This window comes from Lytechinus variegatus, chromosome 1 (genome assembly GCF_018143015.1).
Source record: "Lytechinus variegatus isolate NC3 chromosome 1, Lvar_3.0, whole genome shotgun sequence".
Classification (NCBI taxonomy): domain Eukaryota; kingdom Metazoa; phylum Echinodermata; class Echinoidea; order Temnopleuroida; family Toxopneustidae; genus Lytechinus; species Lytechinus variegatus.
This window is the reverse complement of record NC_054740.1, coordinates 15206119-15232427: the sequence shown is the minus strand read 5'-3', so window position 1 is coordinate 15232427 and position 26309 is coordinate 15206119. Positions and strand designations below refer to the sequence as shown.

The following is a 26309-nucleotide window of genomic DNA, read 5'->3' as shown; positions in this document are numbered from 1 at the left end:
ATATCTAAAAGACATTTACAATTCATTTTTAAAACAAGATATATTTTTCGTATATCAAGTACTACTTTGAGATACTGCCAATTATTTATAATGGGGAACCATTGCTCTGCTTTCCAGTGGGTTCTCAAATTTTTTTTTCAATTTGTTTCCCCTCCACAGGGATTTTATTATTATTTAAACATAACAATATATCTTTTCAATGACAAATCAAATTAATAACAACGAAATACAGTGCAACAGTAATTGCAACAAATACATAAATTGAAATGTCAGGTTCACATAATTGTAAACAATTTAAGAAACAAGCGAGGAGTAAATGAACAATAATATTCATATGTATAATTGTACATGGAAAGGGAACTGAACAGATCACCTCATGTAAACATGGCACGTAATTGAAATCATTTCTTTGTAAACTTTACCATTTTACAATTAGATTATGTAGTTTGTTTTATTCTCTAGCCTTAATTTACAATTAATTTGTTATCAATACATTGATATTGAATTTACTACTTTTAATCAAGCGATATTTTTTTTCACTGTACACGAAAGATTTGAAAAACAATTATTTAAATTTGTACGTTACAGGCACGTGAAGAAAATAAGAGAGAGGGAAAGGGAAGATAAAAATAAGAGGCAAGAGAAAATAAATGAGAAGCATGACATAATTGAAATTGATATCAATTACACGATTTCTTCCTCTCAAAACCAGTAGATCAATAATTCCAGCGCGAAGCGCGAGCTAATACAAAAAAATCACCTGAAAATGAGCCACATATAGAACGTTCTACTTTTTTGTGTGTTATTTCCCTTTTAAACACTTTTAGATTTCAATTCTCATTTCTTTTGTATGTTCTCCACTATATTTTACATCAAATCGGGATAAAGAATACAAAGAAATGAAGTGACATTTAACTTAAGGTGGGGACGAGTAAACATTAAAAAAGGTCTTCAAGCTCGTCAGGGGGGGGGGGGGCAAAAAGGTGTTTCATGCTCGTCAGAGGGGGGGGGGGGGCAGACTGCCCCTGCCCCCGTAGGTATACGCTAGTGTATCTATATATATAAAATTTCGTGTACAATAAAAAAATGTTATCATATTTCAACATAGATATTTTTTTCTCTATCCACCGGTTTCTAACAATATCTGAAACGAATGATTTCATTCAAATAAAAAAATGAAAATAAAAATAATGCATCAATACCGCGATCCCGTTCCATAGACCCGGCTGTTTTTCACACACCCAGTATATTTTCAGTTCCCAATACCCCGTAATTTACCCTTTGTAGTCGGTTCAGGGTTTTGTGAGGGACACTCCGTTAAAATATAATATGAGTGCCCCCCCCCCCGATCATAACACTTTTCAGTTTCATATATCAATTTTTATGATGTTCGACCGTAAAATATTGGGGCCGGGGGGGGGGGCACGGGCCATCCCCATCTGAAATACTGAGCATGGCATCCCCGTCATCGGCACCTCCACGGAGGAAGGCAAAAGCAAGTAGGCCTATTGTCTTCTTTATTCTCTGATGATAAAGGAGATTCTATGGAAGCTTAAAAGTGCCAGATGTTCAGATAATATAATCTTGTTATGTCTACATCTCTTAAAAATGACGAGATCTCGGATCACGTCATCTCTACATCCTGTGGAAGAGATGATGAGATGACAATATCTTGGATCCCATTTTATCCGACAGTTACCATAGTTACAGTGCTTCTCAGCCAATCAAAATCAAGGAAAGATGTCAGATCAGGGGCCCGTTGCAGAAAGAGTTGCAATCAATCGCAACTCTAAAAAAAACATGCGCAACTTGATTTTCAACCAATCAACAGCGCGCATTTGGGACTTGCGATTGATTTTTTTGACTTGCGTTTAAACGCACTCTTTCTGCAACGGGCCCCTGACAACTTGTCGGACAAAAATGTTGATGAAACGGGGATCAATGATCATCTCTTTCCACTGGATGTAGACATGATAAAATCCAATATCCTGTCGCTTAATCATCTTTTTCAAGGATTGTAGACATGACCAGAGGCGTCGATTATGGGGGGGGGGGCGATCGCCCCACCAATGAAAATATTGGGGGGGCAAACATATCGTTTTGCCCCCCCAATAATTCCGCATGTGCTAAAAATAAAATAAGATTGTAATATTACACAGAAATCAGCAAGCGAGATTGAGATACACAACTCGTTCTTCCTCTAAAATCGTGCTCAAAATGTCCACTTTTCAGATTGGAATATCAAAAAATTTCAGCTCGCGCTTCGCGCTCGCATCATTTCTGTATCAAGAACCTATACTCTCCATGATTAAATAGGTGAATATGGTCCCGTTTTCAGTTCTAAACCTCAAAAGAACTCCCACTTCGACTTGCAATAATCTTTTGTTGGATATATATATCTTGTTCTTTATTAAAAACGTCCATTAAACTCATGTTTTTTTCAGATCGAAATATCAAAATTTTCAGCTCGCGCTTCGCGCTCGCATTAATCTGCTGGTGAGATGTATATATATATATATATATATATATATATATATATATATATATATATATATATATGTGTGTGTGTGTGTGTGTGTGTATACATATATATATGTACACATATATATATAGGCATATGTGTGTGTGTGTGTGGGTTTGTTTTGTGTGATCGAGCGCTTTTGGAAAATTGATTCATGATTTTGCCCCCCCAATCTGAAAAATGGATCGACGCCCCTGGACATGACGAGATGATTATCTGAACATGGGTGGCATTTTTACGCTTGCATAAGATTCTCGATAAGTCTTGATCCATCCCATACTATGTTGATGCCGGTGTTGATCCCATCCATATCCATCCAGGTACCTCTATGCTCTCTGGGCAGAGGCTTTCCTCCATTCTCTCTTTTCAATTGTTTTATAAACCAAATTATTTATTCAAGTTTCATAATAAATATTTTATGGTAAAAATAAATTTTTCATTTATAATTTACGTCATATCTTAATTTGAAACCCAAACCAGTTACATAAATTGAAAAGATGAAAATCAGTTCATAAAATGTGCCAAAATATTAAGATTGTCACTGAACACAAGTCTACACCGATTGATCAAAAACATCCGGATTCGAGCTCCGATTTTTCACATTTCATTGAAGAATTCATATGAATTGAGGATGAGTGAGAACATGGAAGGTGAATCAGATAGGGATAAAGATGATGGACCCATCAAAGGAGAATCACAAGGAGGAGATGCATTGGTAACTATTATTTTTCATGTGATTTGTTTGCAAATTGAAAAGTTTTCGTGTAGTCCCATGCATGATATTTATTGTGAGTTAAACTTGTAGATGGAGTGGGCTATAAATGGGTGATTTTTGGTTTTACTGTGGGAACAGTTTTTTTGTGTTCCTTTTACCTTATCTCAACATGAAATGACAATATTTTTTGTCTTGGGTCCGAGAAAAAAGTGTGCCGGGCCAAAATCCAAAATGGCCGCCAAAACCCCCCCAAATCACAGTTTTGGCCACAACTTCTTTATTTGGTGGTCTTTTTCTTTGGTTTTGGTGTCTATTCATATGTATTTGGGGGCAGGCAATTTGTTTTTCCTATAATTAGCACTTTTAAACCATTATTTGTAGAGTTAAATGTACTGTTGTAACCCGCACCCGTTGCGGTACGGGTTAACCTGCCGGTATGCCTCCGATCGCGGGTTGCGGGCCGGGCCGAGTTCATTCTCAAACCCGCAGACCGTCATGCGAAAAAAAGGGAGAATAAACGACGCATAATAAAAACATTCACAGTGAAAATTGAGTTAAGATCATGTGCTTCTTACGTGGCAGATTCTTTTAGAGACGTAGATATTTCCTTTTAAAAATGCCGGCGTATTTTTGTCTTGTGAATAGTGAACAGGACTGAGTCTGAGACAGTTCAACATGATAAATACATCGAGTTGCTCTCTTTCAAAGGCCAGCGCCAGTGCGTGCATGCAGCGCAGTCAAAAGCAACCGCATGGGCCAATGAAACTCGATGTTGAGTTTCCCGTCCCATTTTTTCCAGCTCATAATGAGGAACCGATTTCATTATTCATTATTTTTCAGAAGATGAAAGTTTGACCTTTTGTAACCTTTTAACGCACTTTATTCTGTGGAACTTGAAGCCAGGGAAAAATTAATAATTTTTTGGGGGGGGCTCCATTTTCATTTTTTTTGCAATATTTCAGGGGCTCTTTTCAAATGCTACGTTTTTGTATTTTGAGGAATACCTGTTCACTTAATTAATTCCAGTACTTGGCCATGTAATAAAGGCCCACATACCCTTACTTTTCCTGAAGTTCTTTGAAAACGCAGATCTCCACGAAAATTGTATTTCTCTATGGGGGAGTCTAAATTTGGTGAGAATGAACTCATTAATAACTTAAATATACATGACAATGAAGAAATCATCAAACTTCATTGGCAGTTTTGAAAAATATACCCGAAATATAAACTCTGTCTGAAGCAGAAAATCACCATCATTGAGGCCTTTACAGAGCGAATTGTCCCCCAGAGCTCTGGCAGAGAGACAGAGCTCAGACTAGCTAGCACAAGCGCCAATGCGTACGTGGGTGAGTCTCCCGTCGGCCTTGTAACAGATTGAGCTTTGATGATTTTTTTGTCTGATATTTAACTCATCCCCTGGAAAAATAAAACAAATGATTTTTAAGTTATAATTAGCAAATAAGATAAGTTATTTTGGATGAGTACTATGCCGTATGATAACTCACCAACGCAAGTTTACTAGACTTTGGGATTTATTGAGGTAGCTCAACCATACCTCGAGCGATGTTCGTGCAGGCTCCACCACTTCTACGGTTGTTGAGTGGAGCCTGCACGAACATCCCTCGAGTTATGGTTGAGCATGCAGCGTCATTCCATTCACAAAAAAAGAAAGAAAGAAAAGATTTGCAGGTATTTACAAGATATACAAGTAATTGTCTTACTGAAAAGCTTATATTAATGTTTTAAATCAGTTTTGAATCTAGATATCCAAATAGTTTATTTTCAGAATTTGATTTTCAAACGCGCGCCAAATTTCATAACGCGGGCGACGGGAAACTGAACATCGAGTTTTAGCGGCCATATTATCGAATGAAATACAAAAACAGAAGGAAATAATATAGAGATAAACGAGAAGAAAAAAATGACTGTATCATTATCCAGGTATTTATTGCAATTTTGATTACTTTATAGACGAGGTCCCATGGAATATTGTAATTATGATTGTTGTGAGTCGCATTGTCGACCGACCTGGACTGAAAAACAACATTGCCGTCTGCCGATCCTTGCTGGGCAGCCTGGGCTAGCTAGCGTGCTGAGCTGCGGCTCGCTAGCTCCGATCCGAGGCGTTAGTAATGCTTTCAATTTCGAGATCAGAGCGGACCCATTTCGTGGTACAAAGTCACCCAAAAAACATTTTCTCTCCGGAATAAAAGGCGAATTTGCAATTTGTAAGTAAATTCACTCTAGGCTAGGTAGTAGTAGACATATATTTTCCTGATTTGAGCCTGTATAGTGTGGGGATTGCAGAAATAATGTTTTTCATTTTTCAAAGATAAATTGACTTGCGGGTTAAAACCCGACGGGTAAGCGGGTCCCGCTTGCAAATTATTGGATTATACAGGACGGTACGGTTCGGGTTTTCACTTGCGGGTTACAACATTAGTTAAATGGTAATTCTACCTAAATTTTCCATTTTTTTAGCCTTTTTTCAGCCAAATGTAGGTTTTATCGTCCTGGAGTTCTTGGATATTAGATGGTACGAGGTCAACAATAGCAAGCAGCTTCATAGAGCTATATTGCTTTTATTCCTCTACTATTGGTTTTACGGATATTTGTGAAATATATCTATTAAATAAAAAAATGTTAATTATCCATAGGGGCAATACAGTATACAATGTACTGTTACTGTACATACTACACTGCATATTTCCATGCATTGACCACCATGACATATGACAAGGCCTTTATATAAACTACACGTATAGTGTCATAGAAATAAGCTCTTAAGGTTTAAAATTAGATTGTGAATTTGATTGCTTGTCAGCTGATAAACATGATGAAACGAGCAACGTAAATTGCACATAAAATATCACATATTATATACACGTACACGTGTACATCACATATCTACATGTAGCCATATCTTCTTCATTTGGAGGCTTTTTTTTTACCTGGTTGTGGTGTCTAACTGGCCTATGTTTATGGGGTCAGGTAACTTTGATCAACAGCCAATCAGAGCCAAGGATTCCATGTAAGTTACCATTAAGTTAACATAATGGTAAATTTTTATGCAACGGGGCCCAGAATATCTACAGTGTAAATGCCATGATGTGGGGTTAATTACCTTTCTCCGCCCCCTGAATTAGCATATTTGACAAAACATGTCCTCAGTTTCTGAGACAAAACATATATTCAATTTCTGAGGCATCTAATTCTAAACCTAAGAGCTCATTTCTACATGTATAACACTATAGTTTATACATGCCTTGTCATGGTGGCCAATGCATTTATGCAGTGCAGTATGTACAGTACATTGTATACTGTATAGCCCCTATATGGATAATTAACATTTTTTTTATTCAAGATATATTTAACAAATATCCGTAAAACCCATAGTAGAGGAATAAAAGCGATATACATGTAGCTCTATGAAGCTGCTTGCTATTGTTGACCTCGTACCATCTAATATCCAAGAACCGCAGGACGATAAAATCTACTTTTGGCTGAAAAAAGGCTATAAAAATTGAAAAATTTAGGTATAATTACCTTTTAACTCTACAAATATTGGTTTAAAAGTACTAATTATAGGAAAAACAGATTGCCTGCCCCCAAATACATATGAATAGACACCAAAACCAAAGAAAAAGACCACCAAATAAAGAAGTTGTGGCCAAAACTGTGATTTTGGGTAGTTTTGGCGGCCATTTTGGATTTTGGCCCGGCACACTTTTTTCTCGGACCCAAGACAAAAAATATTGTCATTTCATGTTGAGATACATTACAGGGAATAAAAAAAAACTGTTCCCATATTAAAATTCCAAAAAAAGTATTTTTGACCCATGTATAGCCCACTCCTAAATTCTAACTAAACTTTTTATACCCGGCCCAGTTGACTTTGTTGTGTGTCCGGACGATCAATTTAGAAAGTCATTTGGAGAAAAATACAGACGAAGTTTCATCAATTTTTAGTACAAAATGTTAGGAAATATGGCAATATTATAGAGAACAAAATATAAGATGATTACTTCCATTGAATTCACATTTTTACTAAACACAAAAAAGAAGGCTTCAAAAATAAAGTGTCCGGACACCCAACCCCCATCCTATTGTAACAGTAAGCGGTGGGACAAAGCATAACAGTAAGCGGTGGGACAAAGCGTAACAGTAAGCGGTGGGACAAAGCGTAACAGTAAGCGGTGGGACAAAGCGTAACAGTAAGCGGTGGGACAAAAAGTATTCATTTACAGAATTTATAGTATATATTTATGTGAATTGTGAATATTCTTGAAAATATCATTTTTGCAACTAGCCATACTATTGATTAACTTGATTTTGCACACAAAAAAAGCAAATAATTGTTTTCATTATATATCAAATATGGATACTTGATTTTGGAAATATAATGAAACCAAAAAAGAAAAAATATTTTATCTCTATTCCATCAAACACGAAACAATATATTTGGGAAAAGGAATGGAAATCGATTTTGTTCAGACAATTTGAATCTTAAAAAAAAAAGCTAGAACGAAATGTTTACGAAACAAAACTTAGTTTGGTTGCAAAGTTGGTAATTTGTTTGATGATGCATGATCCATTTTCGCTTATGGCAGTTTGTTGTATATATTTTTTTTCTTTCCTTTTGGACAAGCATAGCTTTTTAAGGATATTGGTTTGGAATACTAGTGAAAAAAAAGTAATATATGTTTGAACAAAAAAAAATTGATATTTTATCTAAATTCACAAATATCGCAAGAAAAAATTAAGTTTGGAAAAAAAAGAAGAAAGCTAATTGTTTATTCGAATATACTCATGCAACAACAATATGCTGATACATATTGTATTAATATACATGTATACTATTTGTGCTTTTGCAACTAACAGTCAGATGGCCATTGGTAATAGTTAATACTGATTTGAATAATTCTTATTTCTCTTCGAAAGAAATATCGAAGTCAGAATATACATTTTTTTTCATTCTCTGAAATCGTCTGTTTAGTGACGACCGCTATAAAAGAAAGCAATATTACATAGATTGGGTTTGGAAATATGTCAGTTCTGCTGATTGTTGCAAAAGTAATGACTTATTGATATTACTGTGAACAGTTGAAATTTAAGGTTCCTTCATTATTTTCTTTTATCCTCTTAAATTTTTGGCCCATTAAAAAAAAAAAAAATTCATGCTAGCAAGAAAAAAAAAGTTCGGAAAGAACATGAATCGAAACTTAAAAACTTTGGAGTGTATATTGAAAAATGAGGACATTTTTAATGAAGAGGGAATCTTATGTAACAGTAAATTTTGCTGGTTCTATTTAATCTGTACTCTTACATTTGGCTTTCCATACTTTATTGTTTACATTCAACTTGTTTATTTCCATTCCATCTCATCCTTCTTTCCATCCTCTCAATCCACATACATTGTCATGATCTCATCTTTCATTCCATCTCCACAATACATCTCACATAGCAACACAGGTTCATTGCATTTCATTCATTCATTCAGTTTCCCCTCAGTCATGCTTCCTGGTTTTCCATTAGCTTTCCACTCCACATGGTCTTATTGTTTATTTCTCATTAGGATTCAGTTTAACTCATGATCACCCTTCTCTATTCTCTGATTGGTTCTTATTTTTAAATAGGGTTAGTTCATTTTATAGTTCATACCATTTTCCTTATATTTGATTGGTTGATTTCTATGATTATCCAATGTGGGTACATTGGCAGAAGATTGGATTGGAAAGTAAAGTCAGTGCTGATCTGGACTTCATCTTGTAAACTTTTATTTTATTTTGTGTACACCCTATCTTCAGTTTAATAATTTTAGTTTAATTAAAGTAAGGTGAGCTTTGGAGATTGAATTACAGGAGAGCATAGGAGACTGAGTTTGGAAGTGTACAAACAGTCATGTTACACTATGATGCCCGTGGGGGCCACTGACATTGACGAGTAGATACCATGCGCGACCAAAAAACATGTAAAAAGGATGTCTTTTTCGTGATAGGGCACGTTACGTACGCAACATGATATTGATAAGGGTGTCAAAAACACAAAAATAATGAAAAAAAGGGTATCTATTTCGCTAGGAAAATTATGTGTTTAGGGTTGAATTTGCGGGGATGATCAAACGAAATTCAAATGTTTTATAAAGGATGTCCTTTTTGCCCCAACACTTTGTGTTTAGAGTCTGATTTGTGCGAGTTGTAGAAGGTGGGGTCGTACTAAACCAAATAAGGTTAGGGCGATGACCGAAGGACCCGTAACAATAAAACATTCCTGTACTTGTTTAGGGGTTCATTTCAGGGAATATTTGCCAAGAGTATCGTTTTGTTTCCAATAATTGTAAAGGGTAGGGTTTCACACGCCACTACCTGTTAAGGGGTGCATTTTCAGAATATGGAAATTACGTTTTTAGGGTGCATTTCAAGACTCCGTGGTCGCGCATGGTATCCACTTTTGAATGGAAGTGGCCCCCCCCCCCGGGCCATGATGGGACTACACGAAAAAAATTAAGTGTATAAACTATATTTTTTTAGTCTTAATTGGGACTAGTTTCACTAACACATTTGCCCCACCAATTTCCCGGGGTTAAGCTTAGCCCACTTCGTTTTCACACTACGTTTTAGCAAAGTGGGCTAGTACGGTACTATCTGGCCCTGCAAAACAGCAGGGTTAGCCGGCTTATTGTGGTGCTAGCACCACAATTGCGGTGCTAAGATATGCAGTGTGAAAACGAAACGGGGCTAAGGAAAGTGGGGCTAAGCATTAGCCATTCACAGAAGTCGAATTGCACGTTAATCACGCTCTGTATGGTAATCATCATTATTCATGAGCTTAGGGATAGTCCGGGGGTTAGGGCATTGGCCACGGTTGAGGAGATAGTATGGGGTTAAGAAAGACAGTGTGAATCGAAAAAAAAGATAGTATGGGGTTAAGAAAGACAGTGTGAATCTAAAAAAAAGATAGCATGGGGTCTTGGAAATGTAGTGTGAAAAGCATATTAGAGTTTCATGTCACATGACCAAGGTCAAAGGTCATTTAGGGTCAATTGATCTGACTTTTGAAACTTGGACATAAGAGTAATCAAGAAACACTGAATATCCTGTGCTAGTTTCAGGTCACATGATCAAGGTCAAAGTTCATGTGAGGTCAATGAATTTTGGCCACATTGGGGATATTTGTTGAATTACCATCCTATCTCTGTAAGTGTATTGGTCTAGTTCATAAAACATGGAAATAAGAGTAACCAAGTATCACTGAACATCTTGTGCGAGTTATAGTAGTTTTCAAAGTCAGCACTGCTGCTATATTGAACCGCGTGATGCAGGTGAGACGGCCAGAGGCATTCCACTTGCTTTTTATTATGCACACTTTCATCACATTTATCATGTACATGTAGATGCAAACATTCATAAAACTTTCCTTTAAGTAGTTATTGTTACGATGTCATTATGACTGGAATTTCACAATAATTTGCTTTCTTCAGGTGGTAAAATCTAGCACCCAAGTACGCTTCCCTCGTGTGATGCAGAGATTGTTTCCATACTCTCGTCTTAAGTTGAATACCAATCTCCATCAGCCACCTCCAAACTGGCTTCGGAATGGTCCTGCCATACAGTTACCTAATACATGGATCAGAGGTGAACCTGCTGACATATCCAGGTAATGAAATGATATTGAATATATTTTCATGTACATACCAGAAACATGAAATTCATATTACTAGTATTGGAAATTCTTGCTCATAATTTACCCTTATCTTGAAAAGTAAAGATTTGCATACTAGATAGTCCTAGTATACATGTACTAAAACCCAGCTGTCTAACAGGATACCATGTTAACCAACCGAGTTATAAATTGTTACAATTTGTTGTCATGCCTGTGTAGCAGAGCGAGACTATGTGCTGTTTTTTTTATGGATGTAGTGGCAGCGTCGTCAACACTCAACATTCTTAACCATGATTAAAGGGGAATGAAACCTTTGGAACAAATAGGCTTGTGTAGAAACAGAAAAATCAAAGAATAAGAATAAAGAAACTTTGAGAAAAATCGGACAAATAATGAGAAAGTTATGAGCATTTGAATATTGCAATCACTAATGCTATGGAGATCCTCCCATTGGCAATGTGACAAGGATGTGTGATGTCAATGATGAACAACTTTCCCTTTGATGGACTATAAAATACCCTCAAAATGTCTCTTTTTGCTTTTTCTTACGATGATACAAACTCTTTATCCATTGTGTATTAAGAAATATGTATTACATGCCCTCATGTAGAAAGAACACATGATCTATGGATAGATGTGATAAAAGAGGCAATTCAAGTGAAATATTTAATGGGGAGAGTTGTTCATCAGTGACATCACACATCTTTGTCGCATTGCCAATTTGCTATCTCCATAGCAATAGTGATCGCAATATTCAAATGCTCATAACTTTCTCATTATTTGTCCGATTTTTCTCAAACTTTTGTTGATCTGTTTCTTTGATTTTTCTGTTTTCACACAAGCTATCTTGTTCCAAAGGTTTCATTCTCCTTTAAGTTTTAGTCTCAGTGTCCTCATAACTTAGAAAGTATATGGACCTAGTTCATGAAACATGGACATATATGTGAGAGTAATGATTTATCAAGTAATCATCCTACACAAGTTTGAAGTTATATGACCAAGGTCAAAGGTCATTTAAGGTCAATGAACTTATACCATGTTGGGGAAATCAATATCAAAATCTTGTGGCTGTGGTGGCAGCATCATCAACACTCAACATTCAAATCTTAACCAAGGTTAAGTTTTTGAAATATTGTCCATAACTTTGTAAGTTTATGGATCTAGTTCATGAAACTTGGACATAAGGGTAATGATGTGTCACTGAAAATCGTGCTTAAATTTTGGGTAACATGACCAAGGTCAAAGGTAATGTAATTTAGGGTCAACAAACTTTGGCCATGTTGGGGTATTTATTAGATTGCCATCATAACTTGAAGCATAATGGATCTAAACTCCTGAAAAAAAGTTTGGAAATCTGACTTTGATCAATGATCCCTCTTTGGTTAAATATCCATGTGTAATTAATATCAATAAATAGATTATTTGATTTTCTTTAAGATGATGCCCTACATGATATGATTATGGTTCACATGGAGGTGCAGTGCCTTGAAATGTGGGGCAAGGTCAAAATTCAAAAGCTGCAAAATAGCACAATATTGAAAATATTGAAAGTCGCTGTTCTTTCTTCCGTGGTGATTAGTGAGTTTCTCAGCGGTTCGTTTTTACTTTGACCGATAATTCATCATTGGTTTTAGTAAATATCAATGTGTAATTAATGTCAATAAATAGATCATTTAATTTTCTTTAAAATGATACCCTATATGATATGATTATCATTCACATGGAGGTGCAGTGCCTTGAAATGTGGGGCAAGTCCAAATTAAAAAGTTGCAAAATGACACAATATTGAAAGTCTCTGTTCTTTTTCCCATGGTGATGAGTGAATTTTTCAGTAGTTTCTTTTAATTTTTTTCACGCACCTTAACATCAATGTTAACATGGAATCAAACACACCTCTGCAAGAGCAAATATAGCAAGCAAACATGCATGGGTAGTTAAAACAACGACACAAACCATGTTATCGCACAGAACCATCACTACATAAGCACGGGCTTGGTTTGAAAGGATTTTCATCTCTACTGACACAGACAAAAGAACCATGTTCTGTATTGACCCTTCATGACTATTTCTGTTGCTTTTTGCTGCTTTTCAATTCAGATCTCATCCAACACTTTTGAATCCTGCTCTTTTCGTGATGGCATGATCATACATGGTACGATCTTAAAGAGAATTAAATGATCTTTTGAATGAAATCAAATATGCATTGTGCAATATTGGGAGTTGGGATAAAGGAATGGTCAAATGCAAGATTTCCTAACCCTTTGTGCTCGTTTTGCAGCTTTTGAATTCAGACCTCATCCAACACATTTGAATCCTGCTCTTTTCGTGATGGCATGATCATACATGGTACCATCTTAAAGAGAATTAAATGATCTTTTGAATGAAATCAAATATGCATTGTGCAATATTGGGAGTTGGGATAAAGGAATGGTCAAATGCAAGATTTCCTAACCCTAATTTGTGCTCGTTTTGCAGCTTTTGAATTCAGACCTCATCCAACACATTTGAATCCTGCTCTTTTTTGTGATGACATGATCATAACAAGTATGGTATCATTTTAAAGAGAATTATCTTTCGAATGATGATAAAATATGCATTGTTTAAAATTGGGAGTAGGGAGAAATTAATGGCCAAATGCAGATTTCCAAACTTTTTTGAGAGGTTTAGTTCATGAATCTGAAACATAAGACCAATCAAGTATCACTGAACATCCTGTGTGAGTTTTAGGTCACATGACAAAGTTCAAAGTTCATAGTGTCTATGAACTTAGGCAAGGTTGGGGTATTTGTTGAATTGCCAATTTGCCATCATGACTTTGAAAGTTTATGGATCTGATTCAGATAACTTGGAGATAAGAGCAATCAAGTTTCACTTAACATCCTGTAGGAGTTTTAGATCACCTGACCAAGGTCAAGGTCATTCAGTGTCTACGAACTTTATAGGCCATGTTGGGGAAATTCGTTGAATTGCCATCATAACTTTTGAAGTTTATGAGTCTAGTTCATGAAACTTTAAAACATGCAAACAATCAAGTATCAAGGAACATCTTGCATGAGTTTTGGGTTGCATGATCAAGGACATTATGGGTCAATGAACATTATAATTTATAATATGAATAGTGTTTTTGTGAATTTAATAGTGTTTTTGAAGTCAGCACTGCTGTTGAATCACATAATGCAGGCGAGACTGCTAGAAGCATTCCACTTGTTTGAAGTTTTTGTGCAACTTGATCTTATTTCTTTATTTCTGCATCAATTTTGATCACACTTGTTTCACATTATCTTCTGATTATACTACTTGTACATGTGTGTTGTTGGGGATGATGGGTTCAAAGGACAGCTAAGGGTTGATAGGTCAATTTTTTTTCAACATGCTCTCATTTCTTTATTTCTCCATCAGTTGTGTTTACACTTGGTACAAATGACCTTTAGGAATTACCACATTTTAGCCTATGAGAATGATGAGATCAAAGGTCTTCTAGGGGATAAAAGGTTAAATAATACGAGGTCATGTCCATCTTATTTTTAAGGTTTTGTTCAAATTGTTCCCATTTCTTTATTTCTGCATTGTGTATTTATAATCATGGTCCAAATAATTAGTGGGTAAAACCATATGTGTTCATGAGGATAAGGTCAATGTTCTTCTATTAGTCAAAAGATCATATAACACCTTGTTATCGACAATGTCAGTCGGCACTTTTTCATATAGAAAAATCTGCACCACATTGTGGTTGATAAAAAGCAAAGAATGACTATTAAAAGCAAGATGAGACATTGTTTTCACAACAACCATATTCTCTCTGTATGTCAAATCTTCATGTACCACTAACAACAGTTCGTCAACAAACATCCTATCTCTTACGACAGTGCAAACCCATTTCAGAGAAAGTCAACTTCAAAATTCACCATAATTTCCACACTTTGCTCCCCAGCCTTATAACAATTTATTACGTTGCTTGAAAAATACATGTACATGGTTGGAAATACAAATGTACTTTCATTTTTAACACAAATCCAAGGATCAGAGAAAATATTGCAAGAGAGCTTCATGCTTTTAATTTCTGTCTGAGTGGTTTGTTGCCATAGGGGATTCCGGGGGGGGGGGGGGGGGGGGGTGTTGCACCCACAAATGTAATAACGCCCACAAATGTAATAACACTTTACCCACAAATGTAATAATTTTTGATCGCCCACAAATGTAATAATGACTTTACCCACAAATGTAATAAATTTGAAGGGATTTTTGGCGAATCCGTTCTAAACTAAAATCCTATAGTAATGCGTTCATATAGCACAAAAGTGCAAAGTCTTTTTTTCAGACCGGGTTAATAAAACATCAAAGTACAAGTCCAAAGTCTTTCTTCTAGACCCGGTTGTTTAAAAAATTATAATATAAATCCAAAGTCTTTTTTCCAGACCCGGTTGTTTAAAAAATATAATATAAGTCCAAAGTCTTTTTTCCAGACCCGGTTGTTTCAAAAATTATAATATAAATCCAAAGTCTTTTTTCCAGACCCGGTTGTTAAAAAATTGTGATATAAGTCCAAAGTCTTTTTTCCAGACCCGGTTGTTTCAAAAATTATAATATAAATCCAAAGTCTTTTTTCCAGACCCAGTTATTTCAAAATTTATAATATAAGTCCAAACTAAGATACGATAATGATATTCCTGTGAAAAAAAAGGGGAATCGAGCCTAGTTTTTTCTCCAGACCCAGTTAATTAAAACTGGTGGAATTAATGCCTTTGTTGTTGTTTCAACTTATACGGTGTATATTGTGAATATATGCACTAAGAGTAAATTGAGAATCAAGCGTAGTCTTTTCTCCAGACCCGGTTACCTGTTATTTAAACATTATGAATAACAGTTTAAAAACAGTATAAAGACCCCATAATCTTATTAATGCTGGATATAGCGTAGTCTTTCAGCCCGACCATTTTTTTCTAAAAAAAACCGCTAATAGTAAGAATTAAAAAAAATCAAAGTCTAAGACCAAACAAACCTTCAACCTAAGAACCTGTTTTAAAAGAGGTTTAGATTGTTGTCTTTATTCCAGACCTAAAACAGTTACGAAAAAAATCTTCTAACATAAGACCTTATATTCTTATTCTCGTGGAATAACACGAGTTTTAAAACGTACTCTTTCCTCAAGACCCGGCTATTAAAAAAAAAAATAACTGAAAAACTTCGAATCTAAGACCAAATTTCCAAAGTTTCACCCAGTTAAAATAATAATAATAATAATAATAATATATATGATTTGTATGGCGCCAAATCCATAAGAATATCAAATGCTCTAGGCGCACTAGTGCAAAGTAGAGGTGAAAAGAAGGAAAAGTATTTAGATTAAGTGCTGAAGACAAATAGAAGGGATAAATATCAATTGTAGGCCAAATTAAACATATAGGTTTTAAGATTAGATTTAAACATTTCAACAGAGCTACTATCTTTAATGGTCCGAGGAAGAGAATTCCATGCGGATGGCCCAGCATGGGCAAATGCACGTTCCCCCCACTTTGTTTTGATTTTAGGGATAACCATCAAACCAGAGTCTTGAGAACGAAGAGATCTAGAAGGGGCATATTGGTGTATCAAGGAGATGTTATAGAGAGGAGCGGATCCATGTGTACAGTGAAAGAGTAATAAAAGAATCTTAAAAATAACGCGTTGTTCAACAGGTAGCCAGTGTAGCGATTTCAGAATGGGTGTGATGTGGCTGTGCTTATTGGTGAGGGTCACTATACGCGCAGCAGCATTCTGTAATTTTTGAAGTTTTGCAAGAGCATTTTGAGGTAAACCAAACATTAGGGCATTTCCGAAATCTAGTCGAGATGATATTAGAGCATGGGTGATTTTTTCTGTGGCATTGCGGGTGAGGTATTTACGGATGAAGCCTAGGTTGCGTAACTGATAGCGAACTGATTGAGAGATACGTTGAATCTGTGTGGACATTGTCATTTGGGAATCAAGAAAAATACCTAGATTACGGCAGGCAGTAGATAAGGACACTACATGCCCGGCGAGCGTGACTGAATTGATCGAAATCTTTTCTAATTGAGGTTTGGATCCATACATGATAAATTCACATTTTGCAAGGTTTAATTTAAGTGAATGTGAGTTCAACCAGATATGGACATCGTCAACGCATCGCTCAAGATTGTGGATAGCGCTAGCTGCATCGCTCTGATTGGGTTTGAATGACGTATATATTTGAATATCGTCAGCATAGATATGATAAGAGAGTGAGTGCTGAAGGAAAATATTCCTAAGACCTGTTAGATATAACATGAACATGGTGGGCCCGCCCACAGAGCCTTGCGGCACTCCGCATTTAAGTGGTAAAAAATCAGAAAGGCAACCGTTTATCCTTACTGCCTGGGAGTGAAGTGTAAGGTATGATTTAAACCATTGAAGTGCCTTACCATTGACACCGAGAGATATGAGAGTGTTGATTAGGACTGTGTGATTAACGGTGTCGAATGCTGCTGACAAATCAAGGAGTATCATACCAGTCACTTTTCCCTTATCCATCTCGTGGAGAACATGATTGGTAACATTTGTGAGGAGGGTTTCAACACTATGATGGGGGCGGTAAGCAGATTGGAAGGGATCAAGGAGGTTGTTATCTATGCAATAGTCTAATAATCGTGAAAAAACTACTCGCTCTAATATTTTGAAAAGGAATGGAAGATTAGAAATCGGACGATAGTTACTCAGGGATTGGGGGTCAAGATTGGGTTTTTTCAGGATAGGAAGGATGTGAGCCGTTTTAAGGACAGAAGGTACACATGCCTGATCAATACTTAGATTAACAATATAGGTAATAATACTAGCGAATGTAGAGCTGCATTCCTTGATGAGAACAGTATTGATGGGATCGAGATGGCAAGATTTGGCTGGTAATCTGCGAAGTAGTGACTTTATCTCGTCAGGAGTCGTTGGCCGGATCGTATCGAAGGAAGCTGATGTGACAGGATCGACAGGTGTAAGATCTGGGGTAAGGCTGTTCTGAATTTTATGTATCTTCGAGTGGAAGAAGTGGATGAATCTCTGGGCCAGTTCTTGACTATCGGTGTGCCTTGGGAGTAGAGAGTCCTGTTTACGATTGAGGAGACGGTTAGCGGTGGAGTAGAGTTTCTTAGTATCATTACCACACATGTTGATTAGCCCAACATAGTAGGATTTCTTGGCGCGTTCAACAAGATGATTCACAACCTCTCGTTGCGCTTGGAACATCTGTCTGTCTATGCAGAGCTTGCCGTTTGATCGCCATCGTCGCTCGAGCTGTCGACGCTTGCGTTTCTCAACGGTTATCTCGCTGTTGTACCAGGGGCTATCTCGGTGATCTCTCACTTTGCGGGTCTTGGCAGGGGCATGAATATCGAGAAGTGAGGTTAGGATGGTGTTGTAGCGGTTGGTAGCCGAGTCGATATTCTCAGACACGGAGGATGGGGAAATAATATTGCTTTTCGCGACATCTTCTATAAAAGACTTTCTATTGATATCTTTGATGTTGCGTGAGGTATATGCTCTATTGACACGATTTGATCTACAAGAGCGAATTACACAGGTGATAGCAGCGTGGTCTGAAATACCTGGAATAATGTTCGGTTTGGAGATCGGTAGCTTGTCCGAGTTCCGGACGAGGACAACGTCAAGAATATGACCTTTGTCGTGAGTTGGGGATGTGACCAACTGGGAGAGACCATGGCTGCTGATGAGATCCAGAAACTTAAGAGTGTGCGGAGACGAAGTCTTATCCAGGTGTATGTTCAAGTCCCCCGTGATCAAGATAGAGGAAGGATTGCACAGTCTCTCATCAAGAAATGCTGAAAAATCAATGAGAAACTGAGAAAATCCCTGAAATCCAGGAGGACGGTAGACGACGATGATGTCGACCTGCTTGGAGCCGGCATGAGACAAAGTTCCAGACAGGGATTCGAAGGTGTCAAATTGTCCTGTTGGGCCAATATCAACATGAAGACTGTGTGTCTTTTTTAAAAATAATACTACTACCCCTACAAAACATTGTAATAACGCGTGGTAAAGCAGACATCCTTTCTCCAGACTTAATTACTATTTGAAAAATAATTAGTTTTTACAAATATTCTAAAACGAATACCCAATAATCTAATTACTGTGGAACAACATGAAGACCGATTGTCGAAGATCGACTTTCCTCAAGACAAAATTATTTCAGGAATAAAAGATCAATAAAACTTAACCCCCAACAACGAATCTAAGAACCAACAATCCTCCAAATTAAGACCATGCATGTAGAAAAGCACATGTTTAGAGCGTTGTCTTTATTCCAGACCCGGTGATTTAAAAATGATTTAAACAATCCTAAAAACAAAAGACTCATATTCTTATTCTTGTGGAATAACACGAGTATTATGCTTAGTCTTTCGTCTGGACCCGGTTATTTAAAAGATAAAGAAATATTGAAAAAAATGACAGCTGAGACAAATCTTCAAAATTAAACCCACTTAAAATGCTTGGGCTTAGAGTGTTGTCTTTACCCCTTACCGACGTATATTATAACTTTTGGAACGACCGGGTCTGAAAAAATGACTTTGGACTTGCATTATAATTTTTGAATTAACCGGGTCTGGAAAAAAGACTTTGGACGTATATTATAATTTTGAAACAACCGGGTCTGGAAAAAGACTTGGACTTGTACTGTAATATTTCATTAACCGGGTCTGGAAAAAAGACTTTGAACTTTTGTGCTATATGAACGCATTACTATAGGATATTAGTTAAGAACGAATTCGCCAAAAATCACTTCAAATTTATTAAATTTGTAGGTAAAGTCATTATTACATTTGTGGGTAAAGTGCATTATTACATTTGTGGGTAAAGTGTTATTACATTTGTGGGCGTTATTACATTTGTGGGTAAAGTGTTATTACATTTGTGGGCGTTATTACATTTGTGGGTAAAGTGTTATTACATTTGTGGGCGTTATTACATTTGTGGGCGATTATTACATTTGTGGGTGTAACAGGGTGCACTTACATTGACGAGTGGATACCATGCGCGACCAAAAAAGCATGTTACGTATGTATCATAATAAGGGTGTCAAAAACACTAAAATAATGAAAAAAGGGTATCTATTTCGCTAGGAAAGCTATGTGTTTAGGGTCAAATTTGCAAGAGTATAAAAAAATCAAGACTAAAATGTTATAAAGAATTACTTTTTGCCCCAACAGCTACACTACGTGTTAACAATTAAAATATCGCTGTACTTGTTTAGGTTTTAAATTCAGCCAAGAGTATTGTTTGTTTTGAATACTTGTTAAGGTTAGGGTTTCACACACCAGTACTTAAAGGGTGCATTTTCAGAAATACGTGTTTTGGGTGCTTTTCAAGACCCCATGGTCGCGCATGGTATCCACTCTTCAGTGGAAGGTTTGTTGTGGCACCCCCTGGAGGGGGGGGATGCCACAACAACCCTGATGGCGATTACAATGCACACGATCAAGCAAAACGTTGTATTGCTCTTTCATGTGCAAAGTCAATGCAGTGCAGATACAACGCTTTTGCTGGCCGCACATTTGCATATTACATGTAAGTGCGCGTAACTGTTGTTTGCTTTGCTACATTACACCAGGGATCTCACGTCCCTGATTTCATGTTCCTAGTTACATGTACATGTATATGAGATTTGCATTTTATCAACAATTTGTATAGCATTCCCGTAAAAATCCCCACATGTCTCAGAAACTAAAATGAATTGCTGCCTACAAAATTTAATTATGGGTGAACTTGTACTTTTGTGTTCTGCAAAAATCTCAAATCAATTTTTTTGACCAATTTTGACTGATACGAGTTGATATTAACAGGAGCCTCTGCCTAGTCTGCTGTGCTCTGCAAACCCTTCACTTGAATTAAATGGTCTGAGTGTGCAGTCCATTATGCTAAAGTTACATTGTACATAGCAAATTTTGTATATTGTGGAGACCCAGTTGTTGATCAAGGCTAGTTTGTCTGCACCATGATAAACCTAATGATAACAACCCTTCCCTTTTAAAGTGCCATGCACTGTATTAGTACTTCATAAAACTGTACATACATGTGTAATTACCTTTTCAGTTATCGTGTTTGTTTGTTTTCCTTGTTTGCCAATTATTAAAACAAAACACTGGAATGATGAGGAGATAATTATTTTTATCAAATTTTATTCTTGAGGAAATTGACTTATTAATTCTCGCTTCAAAATCATCTTCATATTTGTCAAAGTATGTTTCCAGTTATTTCTTCTATTATATTTTGAAGTAGCTGCAGAATGTTTTGCAATTTATATTCTTCATTTTTTACTTTTAATCATTATCGTCATCATCATCGTCATCATAATTAATATTATTATGTTTATTATTGTTATTATTATTATTATTGTTAATAAAAATGTAACTGTACACTGAAGACCTGAATAGCTGATGCATGCACTGGACACCGTTACATAAAGTTACCATTATGGTAACTTTACCATCCAATTGCAGCTACCATGGTTACACTGATTAATAGCCAATCAAAATCAAGGATTCCAAGCAAGTTACCATTATGGTAACTTTTATGCAATGGGGCCCTGAGCTGCTAAAGAGTGATTGATTTTCAATCCACCAACTGTTGTATTGTAAGTTTGTAATGGGTATCCATGTTCTGAAAAGTGAACAATTCATGAAATTGCCATCACATAGTTTGAAATTCTAATGAGACTAATGCATTTGGAAACTAATTGTAGAAACTAATTAATGTATTTTATGTATTCACCTCTATTTATCAAGATAGAACAAATTTATTATGGCAAATGGGAAGAATGCTTGTCAAATATTGATAGTAAACATTGAAGTGGTTGACTGTTATTGTGTGAATGGTATGAGAAAGGAGGTCGTGTTGATGTTTTTTTATTGATATGGAATACATCCAGTATCTTTTTATATCTATTGATGGAATGATTTTTTTTCATGAATTTTGCCAGACTGCCCATAGAAAAATTCCATAATTTATCTTTTTGATCAAAGTATGTTGTTTCACATGTTCTAAGGAAAAACAAATGGTGCTATTTAAACATTTGATAATTTTAGTTAAAATCTGAAATATTTGTTTGCCACAATATTCCCATTTGTAGTCATTATTTCAAATATATTCAGCATTTAATTGATTTTTATATTTTTTATGTTTTTATGTGGAAATTGACATAGTACAAAGTGAATTAAAATGCAATAAATTTGAGAAAATAAAGTCTCAGTGAGTTTCCACATCTTTGAGATAGGTCTACTATTTCTATTACCATTTACACTATTCAAAGTGCAAATTTAAAAGATGATTTGAAATAACATTTTAACAATTTTTGTCTCACCTGCGAAGCAAAGTGAGACTATAGGCGCCGCTTTTCCGACGGCGGCGGCGTCAACATCAAATCTTAACCTGAGGTTAAGTTTTTGAAATGACGTCATAACTTAGAAAGTATATGGACCTAGTTAATAAAACTTGGCCATAAGGTTAATCAAGTATTACTGAACATCCTATTAGAGTTTCATGTCACATGACCAAGGTCAAAGGTCATTTAGGGTCAATGAACTTAGACCATGTTGGAGGAATCAACATCGAAATCTTAACCTGAGGTTAAGTTTTTGAAATGTCATCATAACTTAGAAAATATATGGACCTAGTTCATGAAACTTGGACATAAGGTTAATCAAGTATCACTGAACATCCTGCATGAGTTTCGCGTCACATGACCAAGGTCAAAGGTCATTTAGGGTCAATGAACTTTGGCCGAATTGGGGATATCTGTTGAATTCCCATCATAACTTTGAAAGTTTATGGATCTGATTCATGAAACTTGGACATAATAGTAATCAAGCATCACTGAAAATTTTGTGCAAGTTTCAGGTCTCATGATTAAGGTCAAAGGTCATTTAGGGTCAATGAACTTTGGCCGAATCGGGGGTATCTGTTGAATTACCATCATAACTTTGAAAGTTTATTGGTCTAGTTCATTAAACTTGGACAGTAGAGTAATCAAGTATCACTGAACATCCTGTGCGCGTTTCAGGTCACATGACCAAGGTCAAAGGTCAATGAACTTTGGCCGAATTGGGTGTATCTGTTGAATTACCATCATAACTTTGAAAGTTTATGGATCTGATTCATGAAACTTGTACGTAAGAGTAATCAAGTATCACTGAACATCCTGTTCGAGTTTCAGGTCACATGATCAAGGTCAAAGGTCATGTAAGGTCAATGAACTTTGGCCATGTTGGGGTTTTTTGTTGAATAACCATCATATCTCTGTAAGTTTATTGGTCTAGTTCATAAAAAAGGGAAATAAGAGTAACCATGTATCACTGAACATCTTGTGCGAGTTAGAGTAGTATTCAAAGTGAGCACTGCTGCTATATTGAACCGCGTGATGCAGGTGAGACGGCCAGAGGCATTCCACTTGTTTCCCTTTATAAATTTATCAATCAATGCATTGAAGCCATTCTAAAGCTTTAGTAAAGTTTGATAATTTGACTTGTAATGAAATTATTTCATAAATGTTATTTTCTTGGCTTAGATTGACCAAAGACTGCCATGGTCATGACCTTGAATGCCTTATTGATTGATCTCAATTCTCCTCAGTCTTAAATGTTGAATATTTTTTATGCCGTTTTACTTTTATTCATTTGTGCTTCAATACAGAGATGTGCCCTATGGCTATTAAAGTATAAGTCCTGAATTTCATTTTTTCAACTTTTCCTTGTTTTGGGTGAAAATTTTATTTTCAATTTTGAGGATATTTAGTGCCTCTCTTGTTTTTTTGTTATAATTTTTAAGGTTCATTTAAAAGGTTGCTCACACAATACAGGCAACATATCATACAACTCTACATGGAGATCATATCCTGAAGTTTTCGGCTCATTCCACACTTGAACAATGGAGCACATACCCCCGAAAAAGGAGTGGGAAATGAAATCATTCTTATTTTGGTCTGGATCCCAACCAAGATAGATTTTCTTAAAAATTCACAAAATACACCCATTACACATTTTCGACTTCATGTCGTCCACACTACCGTAAGACTAATAAACTAATAATGACCAATTTTAGGGGTATTTAACAAAACATGAAGCCTTAACCATACACCTAACAAACATCACAAGGAATAATATTTGTTTTTTATCCATATTTTATTTCTCATCAGCTTTGGAATGGCAGATGCAGATATAATGGATGATGTAGATGTCATTTCAGCTTCAGAGGTAAGAACATGGATGTACAGTCCTTCAAGAAAATTAAATGCATTCATTTTGAAATTGGATTTTATCAATGCATATGTATAAAATTGTGTTTGTCTTCATTTGCACCGAAGTGTGATAGGGATAATGTGACCTTGAGAATAAATTAAGTGCTTCTATGTATATTTTTATACTTTTTCATCACATACATGTAATTTCAAGCCATCAGTTCACATTTTCTTAATTTATGCTTCAGTATTGTAGAGAACCCATTAAAAAAAAATTGAATGGTAAATTCTCTACATTGCCGCTGGATCCACGAAGTTGCACACGTGACTGTTGATGCGCAACATCATTTTTCGAGATAAATGAAGATTTTTACATTTTCAACTGCCCATTGCTATATGAATATGAAGTTTAACAGAATGAAGAATGTATATAGAGCTAGGTTGCCTAGGTATCTACTCCTGCCTTCCATGTAAAAAAATTATTGAATAAACATCAAATCTGGACATAATAGTGATTCAAATACCAGCATGACAAGTGTTGTTTGTGAAAAAATATTACTTCAGGGTGCGCATAGAAACAGTGCGCACCTGCGTGCTATTTCATGGATTATTTTTCAAAGGATTTTGAGGCTAGTGTTGTTGTTTTTTTTGCACTTTAATTATCTCATTAATTACAGAGAATTGGGTTCTAATTTTCGGTCATAGCTTAAGAATACTAAAACTGACAGATACTTAAAATTGAATACTGAAACTGAAAGATACTTAAAATTGACTTTTCACATTATTTTTGGATGTTTTGCTTCTTCATGGATTCAGCGGCATTGCCGAATCCATGAAGTGGCACAGGTGACCGTTGATGCACAGAATCACTTTTTGTTGCTATATGATCGTGAGGTTAACAGAAGGAAGAATACATAAACCAAGAGCCAGGTATCTGCTGCTGCCTTCATGTTAAAAATTTATTGAATGATTATCAAATGTTGACATAGCAGTGATTCAAACACAAGTGATGTTTTGTGCGTAGAAAAGGCGCGCACCTGTGTGCCAGTTCACGAATTATTTTACAAAGGATTTTGAGGCTAGCGTCGCTTTTTCACTTTAATTATCTCATTAATTAGAGAGAATTGGGTTCTAAATTTTGGTGAAATGATAGACCATATCTAGAGAATTCTAAAATTGAAAGAAACTTAAAATTCACGTTTCACGTGATTTGTGGATTCAGCGACGACATGTATGATTTCATTCATGTTGCTAGTTTCTGGTAGAAATATTAAGCATAAATCTAGACAATGTGCATTTGGAAATAATATTTTTTGGGGGTTCACTTGTTTTAATAAAGTGAAATATCTCAATAGAACCATGTGATATCTTCAGACAAACTTCCAAATTATACATGAATTAATGAAATAAGAAATTTAATTCTTGGAGATCATTTTGTTTACAACCCAAATACGATCTCCTTGTTAAGAACACCCCCCCGTCATCAATGAAATATTAAAATAGGACACAAATAATTAATGACAGAGCTTCACAGGCATGAGTGATAATTAATTTTTAATCATCATACAAATGTGTATGTGCTCTGGGCTTGAATATCAAATTAGAAAACTTATATCACAGAATCGGCTGCCATAGGCAAAGATAAAAGTTAGTCTGCAGGCACAGACCCCGATTGAAACTTTTATCAACAAGTGTGTTTCCACTCAAAGACTAGCACATACAAAACTTGCTGTTTGAATTCAGCGAGAGGGCCTTCAGTACACAAGGCATGAGTAGGCTGCAAATTTCAGACCCTTAACTTGAGTGAAGGGTTTGCACAGCAGACAAGATAGAAGCGATGTTGTTGACAAATAGCAAGTGCTGACTCTCGAGAAGTGTTTGTTTTTCAGTGGAAAATGAATGTGACCTGGTTTCTGGTTCTCTCAATCTAATTTTAAAGCAGCGAGAAATGCATCTTTTGTGTTTGAATTGTATCCCCACCGCCTAACATGCACTTCGTGAAATAAAATACATGATAGAAACCCAAAGGGAGATGGAAAATAGATAAAGCAGGAAAGTTGAGAGTGACATGTTATTTTCGCAGTCATTGATCCAAAAATAACCCTTATGAAGAAAGAGATGTTTTTATGCAACATGTACCATTATGTATTTTCCATGATGAAAATTTTGACATGACC

The 26309-nt window shown here is 35.9% G+C and overlaps 1 protein-coding gene across 1 annotated transcript in view; it reads left to right on the top strand.

The window, feature by feature from the left end:
* Window positions 1-3067: 3067 nt before the first annotated feature.
* The window catches only part of LOC121407054 (erythroid differentiation-related factor 1-like), a 61252-nt gene continuing 38010 nt past the window's right edge, over window positions 3068-26309 (top strand). Inside the window, exons 1-3 of the mRNA XM_041597973.1 lie at window positions 3068-3236; window positions 10717-10892; window positions 24091-24148. Of these exons, the coding sequence (XP_041453907.1) occupies window positions 3153-3236; window positions 10717-10892; window positions 24091-24148 (318 nt within the window). The 5' untranslated portion in view covers window positions 3068-3152. The remainder of the gene's footprint in view (window positions 3237-10716; window positions 10893-24090; window positions 24149-26309) is intronic.